Below are 12,683 nucleotides of genomic sequence, written 5' to 3' on the forward strand. Positions count from 1 at the left end.
ATTACAAAGTCCAATTGTAATTCCGGAATTTTACAGCTCAGCATTAATATTGCCATATATTTACAAATGGTGTAAAACAAGTACATTGGGATCTTTAATACAAAATAAACTTGTTTGATGGAACAAACTATTTTGTATATCTATACAGAAAGGATTTTTTTCCAAACAAGAGCTACAATTAAAACTAGACACTACCTTAAACTAACTACTAACTAAATCTCCAAAACATAGGAATGGCTTCACATTAAACTAATCCAGGAGAAATAGACCTAACATATGTTACTATATATTACTACTGTATTTTGTAATATTGTTTATGTTAGTTATATTATATTGTATTGTATTATATTGTATTATAAACATATATTACCACTACATTGCATTAATATTGTATAATAACATATATTAGAAGAAACGTCTATGTGATGGATTGCAGCTGGTTCCGTATTTTAACATTAAACAGTTGCAGCACTGGAAAACCCATAATAAAAGTTCATATTTAAAATTTTCAGTTTACTTTAGGAATCCAGATGAGCTCTTTTCTTTGGTGATGTCTCATCATCTTCATCATCAGGATAACCAAATACTTCAAATAGACCTCTCTGCTAATTAGAAAAAGGTAAAAAAATGAAATTCCCACATTGAAAAAATACATGCTGCACATCTGTTTTGCCCCCAAGTCTTAGGAGTGAGCAATAAAATTCTTGCCACAGTTTCTGTAGCTGCTCAGAAGCTAAAATTCAAATAATTCTCAGCTGTAAAAGGCACAAAAGAGGTATCACTTCCTGCATTTTGTCTGCTTAAAAACACTTATAAATTCCCTGATGGGCAATAGATTCCAAAAAAGGCAATCTTATAGGGCACCAGCTGGGCAGGGAGGAAAGCCAAGGAGTAACAGTTCAATCATGCAGAAGAGGCAAAATTAACCTGCGCCCACCAGATTAACAACAGACTCCAGTCCCACCTTATCCTCCTTGAACCTTACCCCAAACTAGTCAGGGTTTCACTCTTAGTGAAACTAGTCAGAGATTTGGGTGAATTTGTCCCTAACTAAGGTACCCTGTACAAGGCTATTGCTGACTGTTCCGCGTTACACCCAGTAAAGTTCCACAATGCTGTTTTACTGTCCTACGTGAGGACAGGAGCTTCCATAAAAGTTCTCTCCCACCTTGGGGGCTGTCACCACTGTTGTCAGGGTTGTATATGTTGGATAGGAGCCATTGGAGCTTGCTGGTGATGTTGGAGCTGCCTTCTCTTCACCTTCACTGAACTGCACTTCTTCATCCACCTGTGAGACTGCTGCTTCTTTGACAAATGTCTCACCAGGCAATATGAAGGAGACACTGGAAGAGACATAAGACAAGTGATTGAAGCTTTGCCTGGTATTTCATACTCAGGTCATAAATGGCTTCCAAAACTTTAGAATTAATTGACTTGGAGAAGGCAATCCAGCTCCAGCCCTACTTCCACCCGCACCAGAAGCTTCACAAATACCCAGGCAGACTGATAATGAGGCAGACTGAATCCTAACTCAGAAGAACAAAGCAAGATTATGCTCTTCATAAGCTGAGAGTTTTCTGAACAGAACATTTAATCTACTGACCACATCAGCTCTACTCAAAGAAAGGTCGATGGGGGTTTACTCTAACTCAAGGAGTCTTCAGCAAGAATGATATCCAACCCCAATCCCTGTTACCTGCTTCTGCTGCTCTTTGGGAAATTAAAAACTAACCAGCAGGCCTGCAGAATGGCAGTCACTGGCAGCCTCATAAGACAGAAACTGGGCCATACCTGTTCAGTTTCTCATTTTGCTGGTATTTTTCTTGGTCATATTTTGTCTTCAGTCCCTGGAATGTGTGAATGTATTTGACAGATTCCAGTGCATCAGAGAAGTTCTCAACTATATGTGCAATAAGGAACTGAATATCCTCCTGAATAAGAACAATACAGGGTTTCAGTCTCAAATGTTCACATACAGAAAGTCAGAAAGCTTTTAACTTTTTATTTTGGAAAGTAACTGCTTCCTTGTCCAGAACCAAAATACTGTTGTCAAGAGCAAACAGGAAGCAATCAGATTTATTCTTAGGGAAAAAGCTGAGATCTAGAAAGAATTATTAAACTTCCCTTAGAAATAGATGATAGACTCAGCAATGTCCCAGTTCCATTTGTGACTCTTCCAGCAAAACAGGAGGTTTGCTATCTTGGAAAAGTCTGCCTTTTGCCTCTTGCCCTGCAAGGTCACGGACGTGTTGGTGCTAAGGCTGCTGCTGAACTCACCTTTCGGATGAATTCAAACAGCTCCATCGAAGCAGACTTGAGCAGGTTGCACTTATTCCTGTTGTCCAACACAGCATTTACAACTGGTTCAAACAGGTTTCCCAGAGTGATGTAATGGTTATAAAGTTCATCTTTCAGGCCAATTATCCTCCTCATAAAGCGAAGAGCACCTGTGTGAAGAAAGACATTCAACCATTCAACAACCACATGCCAGGCTCTCACCTTCTTGTGGAAGAATTGAAAAACCTGATGTTACCCCAAGAGGAAGATGCACCCCAAAGTGCAGAAGCAGATTTGTTGACTGGTCACCTTTTCAGGAACCATGGATTTCTTTCTCAAGTCCAGCAGCAATGCATTCCAGCATGCATAAAGTTCAACTATTAACTCCCCACTGTGCTTTTGTCCTTGTTCCCCTCCCAGAACAGGCCCACCTTTAAAGATCCTGGTTCACAGAATTTCATTCACTCTCCACAAGGAGAACCAGATTTAGGACATTATTAAGAAAGGACACAATTTCCACTGAAATGAAGCAGGAAATCTGATTACAAAGGATCCTGTCATGAAGATTTGAAAGGATCTCTGTAGAGATTTGAAGATTTGAAAGGAGACAACAATCCTCTTCCCACAAGAAACTGCATTGGTCTGTGCTTACAGACAGCTGCTACCTCATTTTTTCCAAATTACTTAATTGTAGCCTGTAAAACCCAGCAAATGCACAGGAATTTTGAGTTCAAGTGTACATTGGTACTGGTACGCCTTCCACACAGGACATACAAAGCCTTGAAAAGGGAAATCATGACAGTTCTATACTCACACAAGGCCAGAAATTTGTGTTTGGATTTCATCAAGACCAGTGTTCTTCTTAGGAGATCTTTCTTGATAAAGAAAATCTTCATGTGATACTTGTGCCATTCCACACAAAAAGACAACAGCTCCAAAACTGAGCCAAGTATTTCTGCTGTTTGATAATTATCTACAAGAAAAAGTAATGCCATAAGTTGTACAAAAAAATAAATAATGTACTGTCAAAGTACACTGAGCTCAGTTGCTATTGCAGTTCCTGACATATTTTTAGTGGACTTTTTGTTTTACTGGATTGCTCTGGGAAGCAGGACATTGGGTCAGAGCAAAACAACAAACACCACTGTGGCTTTTTTGCCTTTACAGTAAATATTCTTTAAAATTAGACTAGCAAAACTATGGCATTATTCTCAATATACATGAAGGAAGTGCATCTTTACAAAGTAGACCATCAAGCTATGTCAGCATTCACAGCTTCAGGAAAGGGCTATGAAAAATCCTGCCCCCAGAATCCCTGTCCCTGGAGGAACAGCAGCTTGCAGGCAGGCATCACAGGTCTATTGCTGTTACCAGGACTGTAAGGCCCTTCAAAGGGAAAAAAAATTTAAATTGTCATTACCTATTTCATACCATTCTTCTGATGTATCAGCCAGAAGCGGCGCTGTAAGAACATGAATGTAACGGTCGTAGAAGATATCGAGAAATTCAAATATTTCTAAATTCTAAAACAACAATAACTTCATTAAACACTGGCATTCACATACAACCTTTTAAATGGAAGAGTAGTAACAGAAGAAACATCCTACAAAGAATTCTACTGAGTTCTTTGAATCTGCAGCACTGTCATCACATGAGATCAATTTCTTTATTTTGGGACAAACTTATATTTCTTGGGTCTCCAAACAACCTAGCTATCACTAGGTTTTCCAGTATATATTTGCATCCATGATGGGAAAAAGAATTCCCAGCATGGATGCAAATGTATACTGGAAAAAACATCAGTGACTCAAAGTGCTTGACAAAGTGTACTTAAACCATTCTGAAGTGCACGTAGTTTTGCTCAGAAAAACCTGTAAACCATTTTACAGGTATTCTGGTACATAACAATGTATTAAAATCTTTCAGGATTTATCATCCAGATGAGAGAGCTATGGTCAGACAGTGCTATGGCACTGACACGTGGGAATGTGTGGTTTAATACTGGCTCGATGACCCAGACACATACCTTTCATCAGCAAAATTAGCTTATCTTTTGCTTATTTAAAGTCGCTATCAGACCAACTCCACTCAATTAAAAAAACTCTATAATTTTTTATCCTCTGTCCACAATAACAGCAATAGAGAATATCAGGCTTTTAAGTTTACCAAGACAATATCATGTTTTCTGCCATTCATGTTCTCTTACACTAGCTATGGCCAGCATTTTTTCTGGATCAATCAGAGCACACAAAATCTCCATTAACTGATTATCTCCTCCAAACTCAGGGTTTGGACTACAGATTATCTGCTCAATGATCTCAGTGATGAGTTGGGTATCCTGCAAAAAAAAACCCAAAGAAAGAAATCACAAAATAATTACTCACAAGAATAGAATGAGTTCCCCACTTTCTGCAATTTTTTAAAAATAAGAATTAAAACAAAACACAGAAATTTAGGTTTTATTTTTCTGGTTATTTTCCTGTTTGCCCTAGAACTGGTATATTCAACAAACTACAAACCACTTTTACTTACATTCTCACTCTGCTGGGCCTCTTGCATTACAAATTGTTGGACGGTGGCTGGACTAAATTCTACTAGATAAGACAATATATCTGTAGCAGCAGCTCTAACTTGCAGATCACCCATTCCCTCACAAAGAAAAAAAAAAAAGATTAATTTGTTAGAGTAAATAAAGTTTGGTACTTATTATCACGTGAAGCTGCAAAGAGGAGGCAGTTTAAAAACTGGAGAACATTTTGTTACAAAAATTTTCATGAGAAACACGATAATATGGTTACAGAAAAACAACAAGGAACCAGGCAAATCCTTTCCCTACTATTTTCCTCCTTTAGAAAGGGCACAAGGCTTTCTGTGTATTTGAGAGCCCTAACTTAGGCTAGAAACATTCACAACATCCTACTTGCTTCAATATCTAACTTTATTGATATTCTATGCCTGCTATCCACAATTTATTAATTTTATACTGAAGGACTAACTGTACAAATCAAAGTGTACCACAGTTTCTCTGCCCATTTACAGACAACAAGAATCCAAAACTTTCTTTGAGGGATGTGATTTTCTCTGATAAAAAAAAACAACAATCAAGCTTCCACATGAAAAAATCTTTTTCACCTTTTGACTACCTTGTCACAGGGACTTCACAGCCCTCAGACTTTTTCATCATGAAGTCTGAAAAGTAAAAGTAGTAAGAGCAGTGAAGCCAGGCTACTCCAGAGCAGAACTGTGGGCAGCTTCTGGATTCTGGACATTACCAGAAAACTCCACTCTCAGCAGAGCAATACTCTCCAATCAGACTTACAAAAAGGTGCTCAGCAGATTTAAAAAAAAGAAAAAAGAAAGAAAAAAGAAAAAAGAAAAAAGAAAAAAGGAAAAAGAAAAAAGAAAAAAGAAAAAAAAGAAAAGCTACATGGCTGTGGGCTTTTCTCACTTTTCTCGTTTTATTAAAACCAGTTTTAAGTTTTCACTTACCATTAACATTTCAAGAGTTGGAAGAAATCCCAACTTTGCCAAAGTTTGAAGAAATTCATCTCTTTTCTCAGGTAATGTGAAAGAAAAGGCACAGAATTCCTTGAAAAACTTCATCTAGTGCACAGGAAAAAAAAAAGTCTTGTGTATTTGAGTCAGAAAACTCTCTGAAAGGAGGAAACAGTTACAATTTGTACTGGGGGCTGTACTGCCTCTTAGAAATACTTCTAAGACTGCAGAACTCTAAGGACAGTTTTGCTTTCTACTTCATCCTTCTCATTTAAAGCTTTTGAGGAACCACCAAGACTGCTGACTTACCAATTCACATTGTTGCTCACCAGCAGTAGCTTCATTTGTTAATTGTGCAAAAACTTCAGGCAAAAATTCCTCATCTTTCTGTGGAGCATGCAAAAAGAACACAAATTACACAGGGCCTTCTGGAAAGTGAAAATATGATCTTTCTAGGATCCCACACTGCCATTATTTTTTATCACAATGAAGGCAAATGCTAGAGTACACATCCAGCAGGATCATTTCCTGCACTTTCAGAACTCCACCTGTGCAGCTGAAGCATCTCCAGGACACCAGAGCCACAGGTAAAGCTGGGCACAGGGGATGATCCCTAAAGCTGATCCCTAAATTTTTCTCTACAGTGTGACATTTCCTTTCTTTCTCTGCTGTGCCACCCCTATGCTTTGCAGTTCTGCCAAAGCCCACAGACTCCCTGTGGGATTTGCTACACCCACACACACATCAAAAGGACAGAGAAGGACAGTCCTAATTTGTTTCAGACTCCCTCAGAGCACTTCGCACATCAACTTTTAGGGAAGAAACTGGAACACTTCTGACGTAAAAAGTGTTAACCAAGAAAAAACTTTGGCCCTACTGTACCTGCACCATTCATACTACACTATGAACATCCCAAGGGGATCAGTTTCCCTCTTTTGGATCTGCAGCATTGCAAAGCACCTTTTCAGTCCATCTCTGTGAGGAGGCCTCCATTAACAGATTGCAATTTGGCTGCAGCCACATTCTCCTGAATCTTACTAGCAGTAAAACCAGCTCTCCCACATGCAGACACTCTGCTTTGCCAAGATAAGAAACTTTTGTGACTATTATGTGCTTTTCAGATTCACATCCTCTACTGGTATAAGATATTTAAGGATATATAGGACAACATTACACTTCGTGTTAAGTATTTCATTCTTTACACTCCAAGGAACATCTTAATCTCTCAAGTGTTTTGGCACTTTCTGCCATATCTGTCCACCCATTTCTCTGCACCCCTTTACATGGAAAACAGTGTAATAAATGTCCCTGGAATGAAGTACTGGAAGTTGCATGTTCCTTAAATACTTATACAAAACCAGCTCCAAAGGTGTGTTTGACAAAGAGAAGGACTTTATTTTGTTACAGCCAATAAAAAGTATTAAGATATTCACCTGAAATTTATCATTTTGAAAATACAAAAAATTCAAGGTATCAGAAAGAAGGGAAAGCATTCAAAACATTGTGCCTATGCTTAACTTACACAGTGTTCACCAGCTTTAAACCATTTCCAAACTACAGCCAGAGGGATCTCTACAGATCCAATCTAAGCCACATTAAAAAACACGTACCTGCAATGCCTGTAAAATCTCCTCTTTGCTGCAGCTGATGAAGGAATTGAGGGTAGAAAGAAAACCTGCTTCAAAATCTGATGGATTAGGCATGATGATGGCGTGAATGTACTGTGCCCTAGATGTCTGGCGGATTTTTTGCCTGAGTTCAGGGTCTCTGATAGGAATAACCTCCTGAAGCTTTGCTGTTTTGGTTAAGAATTCCCTGTGCCATCCTGGCTGAGCCAAACAAGGATCATATTCAAGGCATCCAACAACACCCAGAATACACTCATCAGAAAACATCACCTCAAACAGAATGGCTTTGTCCAGGTACAAAATTCCTCTCACAATGTCAAACAGAAGATGCAAGCCTTCAGTGTTCTTTACACTCTCACAAACTTGGAAAAGATGTAGCAGCTTTGGAATATAGCCTTCATTCTTCAAGGCCAGTGCTAGCTTTTGCTTACGGATGCGTGAGAGGCGAACAGAAGTCACTAGGTCTGCAATCTCTCCAAGTCTGTGGAGTTCACAGGTGGGAAGGTCTATCAAATGACTAATTCTACCCATTTCTTAAGGCATTGTTCTTCTGACTCAAGAAGGTCTTGGGTAACTTCCAGAGAATGACACCAATACCCAAAGGGGACAAGAGGGAAGCAAGACAGGAGCCCACTCTGCACTGTCCTCCTGATGCTCTGCCCCTCCAACTGCCTCAGGTGCTCTTCAGTCATTGTGATGTCACTTGGATCAGAGCCTGCTGATTGGTCCATCCCTCTAACTCCCAGACTCCAGAATGCTGGGCTCATGACTGTCCAGGGTCATGGTAAGTGACCAATGGCTGTTGTCTGTTGTTGACCTTTTAGAACTTCTAGAGCCCCTTCCTGTACCTGCTGGGGGCCTGTAAGAAGGCTGGAGGGCAGCCTTCTTACAGGCTCTTAGAGCCTCTTTCCAAGGGCACGCAGGGAAGAGGAGGAATAGCTTTAAGCTGTTTCTACTGGATATTAAGAAGAAATGCTGGACAATAAGAGTGGTGAGGCATTGGCAAAGGTTGCCCAGAGAGGTTGTGGCTGCCCCATCCCTGGAAGTGTTGAAGGCCAGGCTTGATGGGGCTTTGAGCTACATGGTCTAGTAGACGATGTCCCTGCCTATTGCAGGGGCATTGGAACTAGATGAGCTTTTAGGTCCCTTCCAAACCTAGCTATGATCAAATTGTCATCATGGAAGCAGGCTGGGACACTTCCCCAACTGCACTGCAGCTGAGAGCTATGGGCTTTTCAGAAGCAAGAGGCTAGGAAGTGTTAAGGAAACTTCCCTGTCCAGCCACCCAAGAGCCACTCTGGAGTCACTCTCACATCGCCTCATGTGGGACCAAAGGCTTTTGCAGCTGTATCCTCCACTCTCATGCAGTCAGACTAGGTTTCCTTACTTGCTTAAACCTGGGTTTCCCATAGCAGAGTCTCAGATGTCCAGATCCTCAAAACAGTTTAATCATGATTCAGTAACTAAATAACAAAATAACAACTCAAGCTGGCACCTCTGAGGAGGAACCTTGAATAAAGAAACTCCTGTGCTTTTATCCCCTCACTGTACAAGGTCATGAAGGTCTGGGCTCATCAGCTCCTACTGTGTCTGTGAGTCCCCGGGCTGCCCCACAGGTCCCTGTGCCATTTGTAATGCAAAGGGTAGTTCATGGCCTCTTGCCTTGGGCTTGGGCTCCTGCCCCCCCCACCAGAGCTCAACCTGCATCTTGTACTGCAGCCGCATCCCGAGTTACCTGCACTGAATGTATTCTTTAACACCTACCTCACCAACATCTACTGAGAAAGGAATACAGCTGGCTGCAAGCAACCAAGGGCACTCCTGGTACGTGTAGAGGACAACTTCCTTATCCAGGTATTAGACGATCCATCCCTGGAAGCGTTGAAGGCCAGGCTGGATGGGGCTCTGAGCAATTATGTCTAGTGAGAAGCATCCCGGCTCATGGCAGAGGGGTTGGAACAGGATAATCTTTCAGATGCCTTCCCATGAAAGCCATTCTATGATCCTATGGTTTGGAAGAGATATAAAGACAGTAATAACTGTACCTCTTACCCTGTGTTGGCTTGTTAATAGCAGCTGCTTTTGTCTTTTCAGTAAGTGCAAAGCATAATTCATGTTTGTGCAACACCTTAGAAATTTCAAATGACATTCTAAGTGTTCTTTTCCTGTCAATTACTTTAAAGCTGCTACATGTTCCTTCATACCACATTCACTAAGGGCCACACTGGCCCTTCCAGAAATAGGACAGATGCTGCAATATAGGGAGATATCAGTGACAATGAACAGGTCCAGTGTTTCACAATTAAGGGCATTTCCCAGCTTTTTCTACCCATGGTGATTCCTTAAAAAACCTATAAATGAAACAACACACACTTTCAAGTTAATATTAGCATAGGAGGTAATATAAAGGCTGGTGTTTATTGGAGGTCTCCAGGGGCAGATATGGAAAATGTCCACAAAATGCACACACACACCCCCCCCACCCCCGGGGTAAATGCAATTTTGTAAGTTTAGCAAATTAGCATAATCACCAATTAGAGACATAACTGGTGAGGCAATTTTCCCCAGTTAAACCCTTCCCTGATTCCCACCTCCCCTTTTTAGGGACTAAACCATTCTTGATGAAAATGCATAAATGTATCTCAAAGAGCTGGTTTTGACCTTGGTTCCGAGGGAGAACCAAGATAGGATAGGGGCCTTGTAACCCCTGGGGCTTGGAGCTCTGGAATATATTTTGTCATTCTGTCCAGGCAAAAAGGTAAGGAAAAGCACTGGGAGAATGAATACACTCATGTTATGAACAGGGGAAATGAAGCCAAGATCTTCTAAAAGGCTTGGGCCTGTTTACTGAAAGTCAAGACAGCCAAAGACGAGACCGCAGGGTAAGCCTGGGGCCTATGCGGTAAGTCAGAGTTACAAACTAACAAACTGTGTGCTACACGGAGTGTTTCCTTGGTCGCCGGCTCCGCAGAAAGACCCAGGCGCTCGGCATGTTTGGCAAAGTGTTTGAAATAACCATTGTCAGTTTGTCTGCTCTCGCGTTTCTTTCTACTAAAAATCTAGGAAGCGAAGAATGAGCTTTGATGTGAGAAACAAAATATAGGTTAGTTCTATATTGCAAAGTTGTATAAAGACATGAAAGCTAACAGTATAAAGTATCATTACTAACATCTTTCAAAATTGAGCTCTTTATTCTCTTAACTACATTAGCAACATAAGCAGAATCAGTGATTAAATTGAAAGGTTGTGGAAAGAGCTGAAAAGCCTAAACTACTAACTACACTTGTCTGGAGTGCAGCGATGAGCTTGTCTTCTTTGAAGAGTTGATGTCGCAGCTTTGGGTTTTCTGTTGTAGAAATGTCAAGTCTAGCATCTTGGATTTCAGTCACAATACTAGTACAGGTTGGCTCTATTTCTATCTTCGGAGGAGCTGCGATGAGGAAGTCATCTATGTAGTGTAGAATCTTGAATCTTGGAAACTTCTGTCGAACTGAAGAAAAAACTTGTACAAGACATTAGCAAATCATATACATCATGACAACTATGATCTTATGTAAGATAGAAAGCTGTCTTAGTTGGAATGTTTTTACATGACAATTCTTTTTTAAAAATGACTTGGTTTAACATAAGCAAAGTAACAAGTTTGTTCATCAGAGTCTAACAGCACAGTGCGAACAGAGTTTTTTCTATTGCAATTTCCATAAAAGATATTGTGAATTGGTTAAAATCAGGGAAGCTACATTTCGACAATCTGCAGGAACTAAATCAAATGAATTAAAAACACATTTCAACACATTATCAAAATAAGGAGAAGAAAACTCACTTTCTTTTAAAGCTTGACATAATTCTTTTATATCATGATAAGTGAGACTTTCATACCTGGGGTTAGCATTGTGACGACTATATCTTACTGGTAAAGCAAGAAGTGGTTTCTGAGAATCAAAGTCTTTTTCTGAATTTTGATTAATATTGGACTAGTCAGGTAAAATCAATGGTGGCTCTGAGATTTTTTTCTTCTCTGCTTTTTCTGGCTTGGAAGAACAGACAGTTTCAGTGAGATTTTTTGTTTTGGGACTTCTGCCAACTTTAAAGTTCTTGGCAGAGGTGTTGTTATAACACCTAAGTTTTCTGGGATCTCCGCCAGTAGGGGCAGGAGAAAATGACACTGATATTTGGGCTGGGCTACCACCGGAGGGACAAGCCCCCTCAGGATCTTTGCCAAGAGAGACAGAGGAGTCGCTGGCCTTTTGCCCCAAGGGCTTTGGCAGCGAACTCAGATCTGAGTCATTCTCTTCACTTTTGCTGGAATAAGTATTATTAAATTTAGACAAATTAGACTGTTTTCGAGTTTTAGATCTCGATTTGGTATTTGTGACACTTTCTAAAGCATTTTTACAAGTTATACATCGTATTTTGGACTGGGGAGACTCAGTTGGAAAATTGCCAGCGTTAAGCTGTGAGCCCAAAAGGCCAATTTTTCCCTCAATAAAAACAGAATTAGGTTTTAAGATTCTAGAATCATCAGTTTGTGTTGATACAGAAGTCTTTTTAAATTCTCTTGCCTTAATCGCAACTCTTTTTCTAGACTGAGCAATTTTAGTTTCACTAGCTTCTGGACTAATGCCTAATGCCTCAGTGTCTCTCCTTGCCTTGCCATCAGGAAAAGAATCTCTGTTCATGACAAAAGACTCTGTATCTGAGCATTCAAAAAACCCAGGGAGATTAGGACAATTTACTAAAAAAGGATTCTTAGAATTGCAAAGTAACCTGTCCTCTTGAATCACAGTCGAGGACGTATCTCTTAAAGGAAGGGAAGCGGAGGCAAGTTCACCCCTAGCTCCCCGAACAGACAAATCAGATCTTAAACTCATTTCAGCTGTTTCTGCTTGTGCACCTTCAGAATCCATAATTTTCTCATCACAAAACTTCTGCAAACTCCCATTTCCCCTGCTAGCACAGTTTACACACTCTCCTGAACACATTTCAGCATTAATCACATTCTCGGAACGCAACGAAAACTCCGAGCACCTTTCTCGACATGGCAAAAGTTCATTTTTCCACGGAGGAACTTGCGGGAGCTGGACAGAAGAAACAGGGACGCAGGGAAACCCGGAAGGAACAGAAGGCACAATCTGAGCTGAAAGCTGATCCGGTTCACAGCCTCCGGGAGACACGACACTTTCAATTTTATCTGGAGAGATACCAAACTCACTAGAAGAAAACTGACCCCTCAGAGAACCTGAAATCCCCACAGAAGGTGATGCTGCTTCAGTATCGCTTGGA

The 12,683-nt window shown here is 40.4% G+C and overlaps 1 protein-coding gene across 1 annotated transcript; it reads right to left on the reverse strand.

The window, feature by feature from the left end:
• Window positions 1-518: 518 nt before the first annotated feature.
• On the reverse strand, window positions 519-8,131 carry LOC115901555 (serine/threonine-protein phosphatase 4 regulatory subunit 3B-like). The gene is given in 12 exon segments (XM_030944252.1): window positions 519-605; window positions 1,169-1,343; window positions 1,792-1,931; window positions 2,278-2,447; window positions 3,092-3,250; window positions 3,698-3,800; window positions 4,484-4,615; window positions 4,810-4,926; window positions 5,767-5,880; window positions 6,082-6,159; window positions 7,383-7,936; window positions 7,939-8,131. Coding segments are annotated over 12 exon segments (2,022 nt in total).
• Window positions 8,132-12,683: the final 4,552 nt, after the last annotated feature.

This window comes from Camarhynchus parvulus, chromosome 3 (assembly GCF_901933205.1).
Source record: "Camarhynchus parvulus chromosome 3, STF_HiC, whole genome shotgun sequence".
Taxonomy (NCBI): domain Eukaryota; kingdom Metazoa; phylum Chordata; class Aves; order Passeriformes; family Thraupidae; genus Camarhynchus; species Camarhynchus parvulus.